At 41.8% G+C, this 18344-nt stretch overlaps 1 protein-coding gene and 1 long non-coding RNA gene across 2 annotated transcripts in view; one reads left to right on the top strand and one right to left on the bottom strand.

The window, feature by feature from the left end:
- Window positions 1–3098, bottom strand: part of LOC310673676 — a 31923-nt gene extending 28825 nt beyond the window's left edge. Inside the window, exon 1 of the long non-coding RNA XR_014509178.1 lies at window positions 2725–3098. This is a non-coding gene — a long non-coding RNA (uncharacterized lncRNA). The remainder of the gene's footprint in view (window positions 1–2724) is intronic.
- A 251-nt stretch (window positions 3099–3349) lies between these two features.
- TTC27 (tetratricopeptide repeat domain 27) overlaps window positions 3350–18344 on the top strand; it is a 79496-nt gene continuing 64501 nt past the window's right edge. The window contains exons 1-6 of the mRNA XM_083432158.1: window positions 3350–3647; window positions 5727–5910; window positions 7883–8012; window positions 8569–8709; window positions 12443–12545; window positions 15396–15560. Coding sequence (XP_083288284.1) covers window positions 3557–3647; window positions 5727–5910; window positions 7883–8012; window positions 8569–8709; window positions 12443–12545; window positions 15396–15560 — 814 coding nt within the window. The 5' untranslated portion in view covers window positions 3350–3556. The remainder of the gene's footprint in view (window positions 3648–5726; window positions 5911–7882; window positions 8013–8568; window positions 8710–12442; window positions 12546–15395; window positions 15561–18344) is intronic.

The following is an 18344-nucleotide window of genomic DNA, read 5'->3' as shown; positions in this document are numbered from 1 at the left end:
AACCCATACATGCTCCAATGAAATGGTATTCATTTGGGCATTTCATTTAATTGTAAATGGTTTAATTAGAATATTCCATTACTTATCTTACTATTATTCATGCGGACTGATTCCCTATTATGCTGTTTATAAAAGCCTTATAAGCTACGTTTTGCACATAGTCACTATGTTGTGATTGGATGATATGCTTGTGACACATATTCCAAAAAGCTTATTTTCCATATAAATCCTACAAAAGTTGGATTATCACCACTTACTTCCAAAGGGGTTGTCTGTTCAGCAGCAGAAGAAAAATTCTAGAGACGCTTGTGAAATACATTCACTGGTGTGGCAGTATGATGTTAATGACTGGATACTATGAACTGCTTAGAAAACAGAAATGCAGGACTGGTCCCAATGGTATTTCAATGATTCAGCAGAGTATTTTGATGTTGCTGTACCAGTATCAGACACCAGATGGGACCTCTGCCACATTAAATATCAATGAGTGAAAAGGCAGGGGGCAGAGGAGTAGTGGCACACAGGTGGGGTGGAGCTGCCCTTCCAAAACTTGCCCTATTGCTGCTTAGCAGGACAGGGCTGAATGGTAGTAAAGTTTGGGCTGCGACGGTACACCAGTGAGAACACAAGATTGGTGGTGATCCTACTGATGCAGTCACATGACCATGATCTCGCCACTGCCCTGTTATTTATTATTATTATTACTATTTAAATTTATATACCGCTCTATACCCTCAGGTCTCAGGGCGGTTCAACCGTTCCAACCATGTTCAAGTAAACAGCTGTCACACCACTGTCAGGAGGTTGGCTATGCCTCACCACACACACACAGAGAGAGAGAGAGAGAGAGATACTGGAGTGGGGACACCACACTTACGGAAAAGCTCTTGAAACAACTGTGACAACTGTTTGGTGCAACTGCCACTGTGATAATTAGGGTACAACATCAAAAGATGTCACAGTGCCATTAATACGCCATCCTATTTTCTGAACACCAGATTAAGGTTTATCTCCAGGTACAGTGTAAATGGCTCTGAAATCTTAGGACAGGCTGAAAAATGATTTTAGGAACAGAACGTGTTCGTCAGTACCAACTTTTCCCATGAGCAGCAGCAGAACTGCTGTGATGTGCACTTTTATTTCCCCACGTCTGTTGGATTTTTGTTTCAATTCTCTTGGGTTGCTTATTTACTTATTTAATGAATTATTTGTTTTAGCTTGCTATTGTTATATATATATATTTGTATGAAAGCCACTCTAATAATACCTATTTAAGTATAATATCTTAATTAATTAAACTTTCTAGTCCTTGTGGCTGCAATAAGGAGTTTGGGTGGTGGAAGAGGAAATGCAGAAAAACCCTAGAACTGGAAACAAGACATTATAATCTGGTTGCGTTTCCAGTAAGGTATTTACATGCATTGCTCTCCTAAAGCCTTGTCCACATGAATGTTCTTGGCTGTCACACCCTGCTCCTCTACTGTCCACTCTGCTCTGTTCTGTGGCTTTGATGTGTCTCCAATGAAAATAAGGGAACTGCACAGGGCTGACCCAATCATGAGAGGTAATGAGACCACTTAGATGGCTATGGCTGGTGGGAGATGGCAAATTGGCACACGCCTTGGCCCTTCACTCACATCACTATCGGCCACCAATGCTGCCAGTGCCATCACCCACCGACTTGGTGAGGCAAGAAGTGCCCTTTCCACCTCTTCCTTGCTGCTTCACTCTGAGGAGGGACTTACATGGCCCTTCCTCAGAGCAAAGCAATAAAGAGGTGGTGGAGGGAGTCGTGGATAAACCATTGGTGCCACTGCTATTGTGGTGGTGGCCCAAAAAAAAAGTCATCGAGAAGGAATGGGTGGGCAGGGGAGAAGATGACAGTGGTGCCACAAGAACTGGAGAGAAGCAGAGCCACTAACCACCCCCAGCCACACAACTGCTTGCACTGCCCCCAGTGACAATCTGGGAAAGCAATGGACTTTCTACTCCGTGGCTCTGGAGCTGCTACCAAAAAGACAAGCAGCAACCCAACAGAATTACACACACACTTAAGTTCACTGATTGCAAAAAGGATGGGCATCTTTTGATTGGATTGTGGACAATCAGTGTATATGAAAGAGGTGTGCTTCAACGCCAGGCAACGATGTCCTGCCACCCTCTTTCTCTTTGTTAAGTGTCCATCCTTAGGAAGGGAAAGTACAGTGGTACCTCTGGTTATGAACTTAATTCATTCTGAAGGTCTGTTCTTAACCTGAAACCGTTCTTAACCTGAGGTACCACTTTAGCTAACAGGGCCTCCCGCTGCCACCGCGCGATTTCTGTTCTAATCCTGGGGTAAAGTTCTTAACCCGAGGTCTGCTAACTTCTGGGTTAGCAGAGTCTGTAACCTGAAGTGTTTGTGACCCAAGGTGTTTGTAACTCCAAGAGCAGAACACTTGCCTCACCTGAACATATATTATTTAAATATACACTATTTAATAAAAAAGTGGGGGAAAGAATCCTCACAAAACAGCAAATAAGAACCCATATTAATCACACCCTTCAGTCCAAGGCTGGCCCAATATATATGTTGTCTAAGGCAAAGGACAAAATGGTGCCTCCCACTCTCTTTCCCCATATAGAAGCCAACTGGAGTAGCAGTTTAATTTTAATTTAGCACTGGGGAGGCGACACTTTATCCTGCCTTGAAGGAAGGCAGTCTGACTTAAAGAAGGAACCCACCTGCAGCTTCGCGCTCCAAATGCCTGCCTGCTGCTCCTCATCCCTCAGCACCTCCTGCCGGAGAAGCCACTTTGCTCAGGCCAATGGTAGGGCCGACTCTGCCTATGTCCTCTTTGCTCCCCTCTATACTGGTAGGCAGACACAGATATTATTTCTTTTCAGTGGGAACTCACGAGAACTCAATTCCAGGACCTCTCAGGTGGGAGCCATTGCCATTCTAAGAAAACAGGTGTTCATGGTGAGTTCTGGCACCTCCTTTTCTAGGAAAAAAACCAGGCACTGATTGCAGACACCTTGAACTCATACGCCTTTTAGTGAGAAAAACTAATGCAAGCACCTACAACTCGTGATGCCGCTATGGAGTAAGCCTCGCTTGCAGGGCTTCTCTATACAATAAGCGGGTTTAGGGCTCTGGTCGCGCCGACCATTTCCCGCCGGCGCCAGCCGCACGAACCTCAAGCGCTGCTTCGAGCTGCCGCGCCAACATCCCTCGCGCGCGTCTACACGCGCCCCGCGCAACCGACACGTGCCAGCTGGAGCCGCACAGGGCTCCGCGTTCCTTTCCACGTGCGGCGTGCGCGCGCAACCTCTCTCTCCCACCCATATCTCTCGGCCCGGGAACGGCGTCGATGCGCATGCGTTGCTGCCCTCTCTCCCACCGACCGACCCGCCCACCTCTCCCAGGTTGCTTCGCGCGACTGGCATGGCGGCTCCCTAAGGCCGCTTAGTGCACATGGGTTAGACTCGCCACGCGTCAAAAAAAAAAAAAAAAAAAAGGAAAGAAAGCGGCTTCTCCTCCGTCTCGTCTGTAGAGCAGGAGCGCGTTGAGAAAATGCGGGCGTTGGAGCGTGTGTTGCTGAGGGGCTTCCCCAGCGCAGCGGAGTCGCCGCGGTGGAAGCAGAACGAGGCGGCGTCGGCTGAAGGTAAGGCTTCGGCGAGCCAGAGGCAGCCTTCGTCGCTCATCCTCTCGCCCTGGCAGCCGGGTGGGAGCCCTGTCAAAGCGGCGCTTCACTGCCGGCAGGGCTCCCTTTCCTTCATCCTGCCTCCCCTTGCCCTCCTTGAGTGGGAAGTGGGAACAGCGGGCGGCGTGTCCGCGTGTGTCTCCCAAAGGGAGTAGTCGCTGGAGTTATTTCTTTGCGGGGCTGCTGCAACCCTGGCAGTCGTTGGAGGTGCGAAGGGTATAGCGCTGGGTGAGAGCGGGCTGAACCCAGGACATCAAGCTTAACCCATCTAAGAGGCAGTTGTCAGTGCTGCCTGCTTGTGTTCCGGGATGGATAGGAGACAAGGAGTCATGGGGGCGTGGAGAGGCAGTGAGTCTGACACCCAACAATCAGTAGATAGCATTGTCACTTTTTCTCCTCTCCCCCGAAAAATAAAATGGAGGTTTCACGTATTTGAGCTTCCGTAGTGGGTACGAATGTCACTCGTTATGATATAACTGCCCCTGGGATGCTGGGGCACTGCGTTGCTTTGCAAATGATTGATCTGCCAAGTTTTTGCTAACCTTTATTATAACTTCATTATAATGTCATGCTATTTCATGCTTACTGTCTGACGGTTACAGATAGGCTCCGTGAAGTCGCAAAAGCCTTTAGTGATCCTCCTCTCCGCACTGATGTTGCCACAGAGACTATTTCCAGTTCAGTATTTTCCTGATCACGGAATGCAATAGCCACATATTAACAGTGCAATTGCATGGCAAGTTGCATTTAACTGGAGTTTTGAGCAGTGCTGTTTTTCTAGAAAAAGAGGGGCCAGAATGGTGCTCACCATGAGCACCTCTCTCATTCTCTTTAGAATGGCAATGGCTGTAACTTGAGAGGTGCCAGAAAGTTATTCCTTAACTTTGGTTATTAGAGGTCCGTAAAGGTGACAGTAGATATCAGGTTGGATTTCTAACATAGAGGCCCAGTTTGGATTATCATTCAAGGTTTCAGAAACCTTGGTTTATGAGCCTGTGAATGAGCATTTGGCCCAAGCACTCTTTCCCTGCCTCTTCCCTTCTCCCATTTCACACTGGCTTCTGTGTGAAATCCAGTTCTGTAGCTACTGTCCTAAACTACAGTTCCCTGCTGCATCCAAGCTGGGAACTCTGCATAGGAGCCAACTCCTAAGGGCCAAGGTCCCTTTGCTCCTCCCAAAATAAAATATTTGAGGGGGCCAGGGCCCCCCAAAGTTGATGAGCATTGCCATTCAAATGGTGTGAGTGCACAGTGTATTGTGATCAATTATGTGAGTAGGGCTTACCTACCCACTTCCAAATATTGTATTCAGGTTGGCATCATTGGGCCCAAGTACGCGAAGTAGTGCCTTCGAGCACAGTGCCCCCCCCCTTTGGGCTATGGCACTCCTTCTTAACTAAGATTCATTTGTCACCCATATATTTAGATGCCAACATAAAACATATTCATTTTTCCAGGATTTTGGTAGCTAGCTGCATGTTTTAACAGAGAGGGTTTTTTTGTCCACTACTTTGTGTCTTAAAGGTTGTTCCTGATCAGTCAATGTTTTAAATGACTGTTCTGTGATGCTGTGTGTGTGCGTTGTTAGCTACCCCGGATCTTCAGGGAAGGACAGCATATAGTAACGATAGTTAGATACAATACACATTGCTGTCTGAAAGAGGGCCTTGTAGGACTATCAAGTCCAGAATCTAAAAATTACCTAGCTGCACCACTGCTTGCAAAGAATGTGTGAGGGTTAAGAGCAAATGATTAGAAGCCTAATGTCTGGACAGCTGGTTCTTGTTTACAAATTTCAATCTCTTTAAAATCTTTGTTGTAAGCACACCATAAGAGTCCAGTATGAATGCTGTTTTAATTTAGTAAATGCCAATGGGTATTTTTCTAAAGCATCCCAACTTCTTTTCCTCTGATATGAGATGTCTTAGAATGCAACACTATAATTGTATAGGATTAAGTCTCTTTGAAGTAAGTTACGCTTGCCTCGAGTATACATTAAACAAGATAGGATTCCTAAGACTTTCGTTGTGTTTTTTTTAGAAAGTGGGTCCTTGTTGCAGTTGTTGTTGGAAGGGAATTATGAGGCCGTTTTGCTAAGTAAAGCAGTTCAGGATATTTTCACAACACCTGAAGTAACAGAAGAGGATACCATTGCCAGCTATTTAGAAAAGCAGATTCAAAATTATCTGGACTGTTCTTCTGCAGATACGGATCCTATGGAAAGGTAAAAATAATTATTTGAAGAAGAAATTTATTTTTCATAATTGACGGTATAAAAATTAATAACAATCTCAAAATAAAACAGCTATTGTGAACACATCCTAGTGTACTATCTCAGAAATCATGGGTTGTTAAATCTTTTGAATATTTAGTATTCAGATTTTTCAGTTTCTGAGGCATACCAGTGGGGCAGAACTGACCCCAAAACCTGTAAGAACAAAAAACATTGTTTCCCCCCCACTAAATTAATGGGGAGGGGTTAACACATCGCAAGGCAATGTCCAGTTATTGTTGAGGCCTGCCTTGAACATGGAATTATGGAGTTAATTATAAAACAAAAGTTTTATTCTTTTCAGAACTGTCATGGTTTAACCTCTCATGTTTCACCTTACCTGTTGACAGAGGGTTAAAAAGAAAAAGCAACATGAATTATGAAAATAATTTGTAGGATCAATGCAAATCTGCAAATCCTGCAACATGTTTTCAGTAACCCTGGTAACTGTAGACATCTGTTGTAAGAAAACTGCAAGGATTTACTATGACTATGAGACTTACATATGAGGCACTTTGCACCATTTTCCTACGTGTGCCTCTTGAGCCTTTTGTGTTTGTATCGTGGTTTTTAAGCCATATATTGGGGCTGATTTGTTCTGATTTCCTAGTTCTTGTTGGGCAACCACATGGGAGAACACATTGAAATATTCTGAATCAAAACTGAACAGTCTAACAAAGAAGTATGTGTGCACATAGTTGGGCTTATTAAAAAGTTCTACTGCAATCAGTTGTATTCATGAAAAACCAAGCTGCTGCTTAATTCAAATCTTAAGTATGCTTCTTGCGTTGTTGCTGCTGTTTGCATTGCAATTGCTAAGAACTTTAATGTTGAGATTTCAAAGTGGGCTTTTTTTTAAGGTTTCCCTGGTATTTAAGGGAGGCATAAACAAAGGCAGAGAACAGAAGCAGAAAAACAGAAATGAAGAGCTGTGAAGATAAATAAGAGACAGATGGAAGCATAATGAGTGAGATCCAGTGTATTCTGAGTGGACATCCACTTGCACTTCTCCTTCCTCTTCTCCCCACTCGCAGCTCCCCAAGCACCCCCAGAATCTGCACAGGAGGGTTGGGGACCCCACAGAGCAGATTTTAAAGCTGTGCATGCAGGAGGAGAGAAACTACAAGTTCTATTGCACAAGCAGATTTCCATTGTGGGCTGCCAAAGTTGGGTCTCACCAGGAGGAGTCACGTGCAATAGCCCCAACTGAGGAATAAATATGCGCCTGGTTATTGGGATCAAACTCATTATTTTTACGTCTTGGTCTTGTTATAATTGGCAACTGTTGTGATGCACAGATTGCTTTTCCATAGCATATCTAAACTGACAACCTGTGCAGATGGGGCAGGACTGTGCTTCTCATTGCTGGCATTCCTATTTTAAGAGGTTAGGTGCATAATCAGATTTGTTTGGTGCATTGGGTGAATGAACATAGCTGACTCTGTGCTGCCCTACATGTTTTAGAATGTGTACAGGCAATTTCTGCCTTTTATGTTCCATCGCCTTAATGCATCTAGCCATGCAACAACCTCTGATAAATCCAGAGATAATTTTATTTTCTCAATTTGAGGGAGATTTCCTGCCCTCCTTCTGGTTTGGGGAAAGGGTAGAGGATTCCTCCATTACTTATGCTAAGTTTGGAAACCATTTTTATCTGTCAGCAAAAAAAATAATTGATAAGTCAGTTCAGTACTTGAAGCATGTCAGGAAAATAAAATCTCAAAGCCTTCCTTGAACAATTGAGTTAAATGTTCTTCAGATGGATATTTTTTCATGCAGATTTGTAACTGCTCCGTTTTTTGGTGCATCTTCCATCTTTTAAACTTAAAGACTTGTATAGAATGAACAGGACAATTTCTACCTACTATTTGTCTATATATGTATGACCGTATCAATAAAAATGGAATTGTTTATTGTCTTGCAGGCAAAGTGTGGTGTTTCTGCTTGGTGTGGGGAGTCTGCAGTTGTTTGTACAGAGCAACTGGACTGGGCCTCCTGTTGAATTGCAACCTCAGGACTTTTTGCAAACTGTATTACTAGAACAATACGACGAGGTACTGTTCTCTTCTCTCTCCACCACCACCACCAATCCTCAGGACAATAGTACAGTATAGCCACTGTCTTTTAGTGGAAAAATATTGATATACATCATGCTGATCTTATCTTGCTAGGTGTAAAAATAAAAATGGGGAGAATTGCTGCAGGTGATTGTTTCCTCATGCTGAAACTGCTCCTCAGAAATGGTTCAGCATCGTCACAGAAGTTAAAGATGTATAGAGATTGTGCTCAGCTTAGGTGTACATTAGAGAGAAACCTTAAACCTGCAGTGGAAGAATCCATTTTGCTTTGATTTTAATGGGCAATTTGCATACAGCATGCCATGCATAAGTTCAGGAATTATTGACAATGAGAGGTGAGAGGAAGGATTCATGGTTTCAAAGCATCATTTACAATGTGAACTTTCACCTGTGTTTGAATTTCTGCATTGTATAAAAACATTTCGAGGTGAATGGGCTAAGGTAAATTGGTGTGTGCGGCACGCAAATTTTGCTACCTCTTGAAGATTAATTTGAAGTTGCCTAAAGTGAGTTTCTTGTTTTCTCCTTCCAGCCTAGTACATTGTCTACAGCTGTCCTGAGTCTGCTGGTTCTAGATGGTGAATCGATCTATAGCCTGACTTCCCATAGTGTCTTGCTGATGCTAGCTAGAGCAGTGCTTGTGAATTCAAAGCATAAGCTAGAAGCCATACAGGTAAGGGGGGAAAACATGAGGACATACTTATGCTTGTTTCCAGCTATCAGTGGGCTTATATTATTCATATTGTTCCTTGTACCATATGCGTTTCTTGAGTAACTGGGGGAAACAGGACTATGGCTTGGAGGTTCAAAGCCACACCGTAGTGAAAGGGTATGGCATGCAGGGTCAAATTAGTGAGTAGGTACTGAGTTGTAGCCTGGGAGCAAGTTGGGAGAAAGCAGAAAAGCAAGCAAATCCTCAGTAGTAGCTTCTGTGGTAGCTGCAGGAACAAGGCTTCCTTGCTTGTTGTTCCCAAGGCAGCCACTCATATTTACTGTCTGGCTCTCTGACCCCGCTTGGTGTGCTTTCTCAGAGTGACTCAAAACCTCATTAGTTTGCACCTGGCTTCTTCCCCCAAGTTTGGCTACACAGTGGTTGATGATGATTTACATGATTCTGTTCCTGGTGTTCAGTCACAGGCTCTGAACCCTTCATTCATTCATTTAAAAGTGTTTCTAAACTGCTTCATTTTTAAAAAAAGATTCTGTAATTTTAATACTACTTTTTAAATATATACTAAAAAATGTATAATTTTGTACAACTTGTAAAAAAAAAAAAAGAAAATCAGTTAACAAAAATGCAACCTAAAACTAATAAAGCAGTATAATGTTCAGGGAGCTTTGGCATTTTGAGTAGGCTATTCTGCAGTACTTTTACCTTGTGAACAATCAGCCTGGAGATAGGCTCTGTCTTATATTCCTGTGCTGGGCTAGTTCTGTGAGTTCTGTGGGCTGTGACAGAGCACTGTGAAGCACTTGTGAGTTGTGGCAAAGTACTGTGAAGGATCCCTGATGCACAATATTAAAACCTATTTTCCCCCCTTCACTGGTAACCCATTGCTGTTCTACTCATTGTGCATTTATGAACATTCATTTCTTGCCTTGGGCCTCTAAACAGTCACACCACATAGTATAAAGGAAATAAATGCCTCCATGGAATAGGTGAAATGTTTTAAATGCAATTCTATTACTGTATTTCTTTCAACCAAGTCATAACAAACCTCTTTCCGGTCTGTGCTCACAAAAGGGAAATACTTCAGCAAATCCAGTAGCAAACCAATATCACCCTTATGATAACTGCAGGACATTATGTCTTCAGACAAAATCAGCCATTCAAATGTGAATATTCTTTGCCTTTTCAGTGTATTGTTTGATTCTGTTTATTTTAATGATAATTTTTACGATAGACTATGCATTTTTTCTGTGCTGTACTTTAATGATATATATTCCTGCTCTAAGGCCATTTGGTGAAGTGCAGATTATAAATTATAAGTGACAAATTTCTTCTGATTGGACAGCATGGAGCATATCTTTTCAGTCTGTAAATCCCAGCAGACTGCAATAGAGTCCCGACTGAAAATAATCTCTAGGGGGGATTACATGGTAGGAATTATAAGATGGAGTTCATTATGTCCTCAACTGCAGTTTGGCAGTATATGCACAGTCATTGTTTGTTTCTACAATGGTATATCTGCTGTTTCAATTTCTTATGCACAACTTTAAAAAAGATAAATCACAGTCTCAAGTGGATCCTAATATTGTATTTTATATTAAGTGACAAAGGGCACTTTCTGAAAGCATGGTCTCATGAACGCTTCCCACAGAGAAGGAAGTGGAAGCCCCTAGAAATAGTCAGGACTCTAACACAGCAGTCAGGACTCTAACACAGAGGATCATGAAGACCAGCAGGGCAAACAGCAAAGGTGCTGAACCCAGGCCCTAGCACTAACATGGGCTGAGCCAGACACATACCCACACCCCATGAGATGGCATCAGCTGTGTCATATTCCACTGAGGAACTGATCCCTGTTACACCAGGGGGCTTGCATTTTCTGCCTGATCACCAACACAGACATCACAGAAGGCAGGAGCTGAACTAGACATATTCAAGGAGATGACTGTCGATGCCTGCTAGCCAAAATAGCTGCCTACATGATTGGAGGCAGTAACGCTTGCGAATGCGAGTTGCTGGAGACCACAGGAGTGGAGAGTGCTGTTGTACTCAGGTCCTCCTTGTGAATTTCCCACAGGCATCTGGTTAGCTACTGTGAAAGCAGGATGCTGGTCTAGGTGGACTGGGAAGGCTCTTATTACATTCTTAACTTCAGGAGTCCCACGCCCCTTTTCCTAATAGCCACTTTATTTTACTCGTCTTGCCAACCAAAGCCAGAGTAAATCTACGGCCTTAATACAGACATGATGCTAAAACATGATGTAGTGTTATGAGGAAGAGCAGGAATGAGTTTGTACACTCCTCCGCAGATGAGAAGAGGAAGTTTAAACCTTCCATTTGTGGTTTCCTATTTTTCAAACTGTGGTTTGAATAATTCAGTCCAAGCGAATTGAACCACCAAACCTTGTTGTACATTGTGTGGTTTGAACAAACCAGAATGGCCAAATGGTCAGGGATGATGGGAGTTCTAGTCCAATGACTCCTGGCACCACATTGCTTTCAGGCCTGTCCATAATAAACTGGTTTTGTGACCTTGTTGTCCTGGGTGTTGGGAGTTGTTTAAATATCAGTCACAGTCTTTAAAAAAATCCATATCAGGCAGCAGTACATAGTTGTTTGCTTTTATTGTGTTCACATAGTGATGCTTGATAATTGAAAAGCCAAAATATTAGTCAACATCCAAAAGAGGCCAAAAGGTACTTTTAAAAAACAAGTGTTTTTTATCTGGCTTGTGTGTACAATTTTCCTCAAGGCATGTTTTTTGTATTGCAAGCTTTGGCTAACAAAACACTGCTTTTTGAATCCCTGTGGAAAACTGTTTGTAGCATTAACTGCAGGCTGGCAAACAGCATTTACAGTCTGACATAAACTGCCTTGTAGGTTCCTGAACAAAGTGTCAAAATGTAAGAGCTGACGTCTCTAACAGTGTCTCCTGAATAAGTACCTTATTTTATTCAGCTTGATAGCATAAGTCATATTTCATTGTGTCCTGTGTGAGACAATACAATATCCATCCTGACAGGTGTTTCTAGAACAGTTTTAATAAACAGCATGTGATTGTTCCTTGAGATATTTTTGCCCTCAAATCATGCAGTCCTTATGATGCTGATTGCAGGCGTGTTATACCATAATTGCCTTGCACTGAGCAGAAGTGGCAAAATCAAGGCTAACTAAATTTTCCATTAGATGCTCTAAAAATGGTATTCTGTTACTCCATGAGAACCTCTGTTGTCTTATTTCAGTGACATTATCAGTTTTCTGAATATTCCAAGGTTTGCAATTTTTCAGTCATTCCTCTGGGCCTCCGTTTTCCTATACTAGCTATATTGTTGTTTCTTTCTCTACAGTTTCCATTCTTGAACTAGATTCTCATAGGAAATTGCCTTAGATCGATTCAGATGATTAGTTTTTCTACGTCTGTGCTGGCTGGCATTGGCTTCCTGAGATTTCAGACAGGAGTCATTCATAGCCCTCCTTAGGACTTTTTGTATATCATCTACCACTGAATTGCACCCTTTCCTTCCCATCCCACTGTACACGTTCCCTTTGTAGGAATATGAACCCCGTGATCTTTGTAGAATATATTTTTCCAGGTCAGATGATCTCACTGTTACAATGAATTGGCTGTGTGATAAGGTACAATTGACATGTGAATGTGCTCATAATAAACTAGAAACGTGGGGATTTGAAACCAAGTGGATTTAATGTTTACAATATTCTTCGTTGCCGTTTTTAGACATTGCCTTGGTGGACTCTACGGTGTGTGAATATCCATCAGCAGTTGTTAGAAGAAAGATCACCTGAACTCTTTGATATTGCCCAGGCCTGTATACAACAAGGTATACTTAAAATTGACATTGGATATTAGTGGGAGAATCACACGTTGCATTCTATTTGGATGACTATTCTTTTCTTATATTTGGGGTTATTTGTGTGTTTGTTTGATTGCTTAGTCCAGAAAGCCAATCATAAAAAGTTTCATGTGAACTATTTTTTGGACTTCTCTCATAACCTGAGAGAACTATGAAAACAAAAGAATTTCAATGCACCCTGCTGTTGATTTGTAAGACATTTGCTCACTGGCTGTATATTGATGTCACACTATACTTTAGGATTATATTCAACACTGCATGTGGAAAGATCTGCCAAGGGGAATTCCCCTTCTTCTTCTTCTTCTTCTTCCCTCCCCATGTATAATCTCCTCTGGAGGATCTGACGATCCCTGCTCTAAACACATGTAAAAACGGCATTAAAAAAAAAGTCAGGTTGAGCGTTATTAGGATCTATGCACCTTCTGTATTCAATTAAATTTGCATTTGAAATGGTGTGACTTTAATGGAGCCAATTAATGCCCTAAACATCAGTGTATAACTAATTGGAAAGTTGCTTTCAGTGAGCAATACAAAGCAATATTCCCCTTCATCCTGAAGCAGCTATTATTAACATAGGAATTGTAGGAATAGAAAGAAGATTCTTTAAAGAAAAGATTAATTACATGTCCATCCAATGGTATTTAACCTCACTGCAGGCAGCGCTGCACAGTGGTTACCACACACTTTTTATGGATATTGGTCCATTTCGATTTGGAAGTAAGTCACACTTTGTTCATTGGGATTCAAGTAAGTATATACAGGATTGAAGAAATAAAAACAAAATTATCTCTAGCAGCCTTAACTCTTTTCAAAAAACGGGGGAATGATAGTGTTATTGATTAATTGGAATAAAATCCCATTGAACACAAGAACCCTGCTTGATGAGACCAAAGACTTGTATATTTCAGCATACTATTTCCCACAGTAACCACCTGGAACAGAGACATATCTAGGCTCTCTTGCGTCCTTGGCAAGGAGCCATATTGGTGTCTCAACCCATCCTTTGCGCCCTTGGCAAGGAGATGTTGGCCGCCCAGAGCAGTAAAGGATGTTGGCCGCCCTGGGAGCAGGTGGGCAGGCTCCTAGCCATTCCAATTCAAGAGTAGAGATGCTGTAATGATTGTAATGATGTAGATGATTCTGTCATACCAAGCCAGTAAGTGTTGCAGTCTTTGTGACCTCGTTGTGTGGTTGGGTATATTTTATCCTTCTGTTCTTCCTGGACGGATGTTTTGTAACCCTTCAAAGCTTGAAATACTTTTCAAACACAGGCTCAAATTCCCCATAAATGTGCTGAGTTACCTATTCTTCTTAAAAAGGTTGTCTTTAAATAGCAGCCAGCTTACAGCAATATTAGGAATTAATTGAAAAGATGTGTACAGTCTTGTAATTTGACAGGTACTTATTCAATCAGCTGTACATGTTTTCTAGAAATGTTCTTAGCTTTGTAAGTTTCTTTATCATTTGCGTAGGAAGCAAGATAAAACTTGACTGGAGCAGATTATGGGGGCATGCAGGGAGATGCAATGGGAGGAAAGCATGGGAAAGTCCCATTGTGAGAGTGCAGGTCTGTTCTGCTGGCAGATAGATAAACTTGGGTGTTTTCTCTTTCTGCTTAATGTACCCGTCTCAGCTTTGTGGATAACAGCAAAGTATTATGATCTCAGTTGCTGATATCAGTGGGGCAGATAAAGATACGGCTTCATGTTTTTCGGCTTTAACAACAACCTCTGTTTGAAATAGGATGTGGTTAGTGATGACTGTGAAGATTAATTGGAAGATAAAACAAATTAGCTTTATATGACAACATATTCTGGTTTGATACCAAGATTTTTCATACTTGAAAGCAGTATGTTGAAATAAATTATACTTGGCAGGTACGCTAAGCATCTTTTTATAAAAAATTACATCATTCGGCTATTACTAATATCTTGTAACTTTTTAAAAAAAATGTACCATGGAGCTCAGCCAGTTTCTTAAATAGAAAATCTTTACTAGAGCTATCATTCAATTCATAAGTGCAGAGCAGTAATTTTTTACACACACACACACACACACCGGTCCAGCTTCTTGATGCCAAATCTATAAATATCCAGTTCCCTTTGTGTTTGAAAAGGGTATAAAGGCAAAGCATTATTGCATACTTACTATTCTGTTACTGTGGTAGGATTATATTACTGCTCTGTCTGGTCTACAACCTTGACCAGCTTCTAAGAATGTAAACCTTTATAAAGTGCTTTCATTATGGGAAAATGGGGCTGTTTGGGATGTATATATGCATGAGATCGATCCATTCTTGTAAATAGTTTGGCAGCTTATTTAATAAACTGCACTAGAAAATAATCCAGTATTTTCAGAAATTGATATTTGGATGAAATGCTTGGTACCATTTAAGGGCTATAACTTTGCATGTGGTCCCTGACTTCTAATAATCCTAGACTTGTTTTTCATAAGGCTGGCACTGTTTTCCCCATTGCAGGCATGATTCCCAGTCATTTTGATCATGGTTGAGATGGGAATGGCCCATGAACTCAGGTTTACCTTTGCCCTCCCTTTCTTTCTTGCATATCCCCCACCCCTGCTTTTCTAAATTTGATTACAGTGGAGTGCTACTACTGCTGCTACTTATTATATTGCTATTCAAAGTTTGTGAAAACCTAGAGGACAAAGGAGCCACTTTAAATTTAAAAAACTGATGTTGGTGTTGTCTTGTATTGAGTGGCAAGTCCAAGGTGTTTTTCCTCTGCTTCTCATTTCTTGTTTCCTTCTCAGTCCCATTTCCTAGTCGCCTCAACACCCTTTTTTTTTGTTTTGCAGTGTCTGAAATTGAAACTTTATTTACTGATGACGAGTGCTGGCATCTTGCTGTTCAGTTCCACCTGGAGTGCGCTTACACGTTTTTGCATTACTATGAGTATAAAAAAGCCAAAGAACACTTTCTTGCAGCCAAAGACATAACCAAGCTACAGATTAATTTAACAGGTATGTTTATTTTCCCACTTCTTGAACATTAATATTTAACACTAACTAGGTTTTCTGTTACTTGAAAGTTGGAAAAGGAAGATAATGGAGAAGGTGTTCAAGAGTGCTAACCTGTTTCTGTGGTGCTTTATTTGGGAATTACCTTCGATGAAATCATAGAACCATAAAATAAAAGCATAGAATTGTAGTGTTGCAAGAGACTCCAAGGATCATCTAATCCGACCTCCCTGCAATGCAGGAATCTCAACTAAATTTTTTTGGTTTCGTTCTAGAAGTATAATTTCTAACATAAGAAGTACCTGCTGGATCAGGCCAGTGGCCCATCTAGTCTAACACCCTATTCTCACCTACAAGGCAGTATGCAGGATCAGGGCTCAAGAACACTCCCTCTTCCTGTGATTTCCAGCAACTGGAATTCAGGTGCATATTGCCACTTAACAGCTGAGGTGGTCATTGTGGCTAGCAGCCACTGGTAGTCATATCCTCCATGAATTTGCCTAATCTTTTAAAACCTTCCAAGTTGGTGGTCATCACTGCCTCCCGTGGAAGCAAGTTTCATAGTCTAAATGTGTCCTGTGGGGGGGGGAAAGTATGTCCTTTCATCTACCCTGAACCTTCTAACATTCATTCATCTTCATTGATATTCCCAAGTTCTAGTGTTGTGAATGAGAGAGAGAAACTTGTCTTCTTCCTCATGCTATGTGTGATTTTACAAACTTCTATCATATGACCTCTTCCTCACCTTTTCTCTCAAGTAAAAGTCCCAAATGCTGCAACCTTACCTCGTGGAGGAGTAGCTCCAACCCCTTGATCATTTTGATTGCCCTTTTCTGAACTTGGTGCTGCTTTTAGTTTTCTGCGTAGGATGCCTGCTCATTAGATTGCATATGTTTCCTTGAATACTGGTTGCTGGCCCAGAGGGAAGTGGGAAATGGACAGAAATCCCCTCTTCAGTTCAGAAGGCTTATATGTGGTCAGTCTTTAGGAACTTGGTTCATGGATCCAAACTACAAGAAAGAAGATTCCACCTAAACATTAGGAAGAACTTCCTGACAGTAAGAGCTGTTCGACAGTGGAATTTGCTGCCAAGGAGTGTGGTGTCTTCTTCTTCTTTGGAGGTCTTTAAGCAGAGGCTTGACAACCAAATGTCAGGAGTGCTCTGATGGTGTTTCCTGCTTGGCAGGGGGTTGGACTCGATGGCCCTTGTGGTCTCTTCCAACTCTATGATTCTATGAACTATCTCACCATTCATTGCCTCTAAAAATAAACCCCTGTCTCAATTGGTAGAGCATGAGGCTCTTAATCTGAGGCTTATGGGTTTCAGAACCACATTGGGCAAAAGATTCCTGCATTGCAGAGGATTGGACTAGATGACCTGCGGGATACCTTCCAACTCTACAATTCTAGGATTCTTCCATGATAATTGACTATTTGGTGGTTCTCTGTCTTTTTCAGCTAATTGTTTTGGTGCTGGCTCTGCTTTGCCTTATTTCTCTCCCCACTCCCCACTGCCTTCTCTTGTTTTATCTTTTAACTGGCATGGTCTGTAAAAAGCTGTATGATCTGGAGGAATTGCCAATATTGTGGGATGGGTTTTACGACTTGCAGCTGGTAAGCTTTGGGTGAAGAAGAAATACTGGAGTGGGAGCATTTAGAGTAAGTATTAGCACATCAAAATACAGCTGTGGTTCATATAAACATGACTCAGTTGGGAGTCTGCTTGCTTTGATCTCTGCCTTGCTCTTTCCAATTTTAATGTCACTGAGCCTAAGTAAGTTGCGAAGTGTGAGGATGTCATGTACAATCCTTGAAGAGAACAGAGATCTTCGTTTGCAAGTGACAGGCCGACAGTTTAATAATGGTGAATGAAATGACTCGTTCGCAAGGTACAACAATACAATAAAAAAACCATAATGGGGCTTTTTGCAACAAGAAAGTGTTGGCTTCTCATTCCTTTAGGAGTGTAAGCTTGACCAAGAGGCAACGCTGAGTTACTGATTTTACCTGTTAATAATGTACAAAGCTAATAGTGATCTGCTGACCTGACACATCTTGTTGAGGAAGCACCTATCACACACAGCATCAGGAGCACCAGCATTATATACCATTGGGGAGAAGAGTCATAGCTCAGCAAGAGAGCACGTATTTTTCCATTTAGGTTCAATTTCCATCTTCTTCTATTAAGAAAATTTCAGAGGTAGGGCTGGGAAAGGACCTTGTGTGCAAGACTTTGGAGAACCATGTCAGTAAGGATAAACTGAACTGGCCTAGATGGACCAGTTGCCTGACTTTGCTTAAGAGAGCTGTCACCTCTTTATATTCTCAGAAATGCATCAGAGAGCACCTACCAAGTATGTTATGACAGGCGTTGCTGTGATTCTAGGGGCATAAAATTCTCAAGATTAATTACAATAAATACTTAAATCAGGATTAGGACATAGCTGGTTCATGAGCCATTCTTCTGTCCTGTTTGTTGCGCCTAATCTTTGCTCCTATTTGGGCTAGTTCTGCCTATCTGCACACAACTCATGAATTGATTTGCATCTATAGGTAAACTTTTAAGCATTAATGATTGTCTTACGGAGCTAGAGTCCAGGTTCTGTTTGACTACATGCTCAGCTTAGCATAAGTTTTATGTTGCAAGATAATGCCTTAGAAGTAAAAGCCTATTTTTCAGTTGAATTTAAAATAATCAAGGTTTCAAACTATACTTGGCCTTTATCCATGCCTTAATGAGCAGGCCAAGTGGAACTCGAAACAGGGTGAAAAAATCAACAAATAATC

The sequence above is a fragment of the Podarcis tiliguerta genome (genome assembly GCF_965153285.1).
Source record: "Podarcis tiliguerta genome assembly, chromosome: 3".
NCBI lineage: Eukaryota > Metazoa > Chordata > Lepidosauria > Squamata > Lacertidae > Podarcis > Podarcis tiliguerta.
The sequence above is the reverse complement of the archived record's forward strand: the minus strand, read 5'-3'. Positions and strand labels throughout refer to the sequence as shown.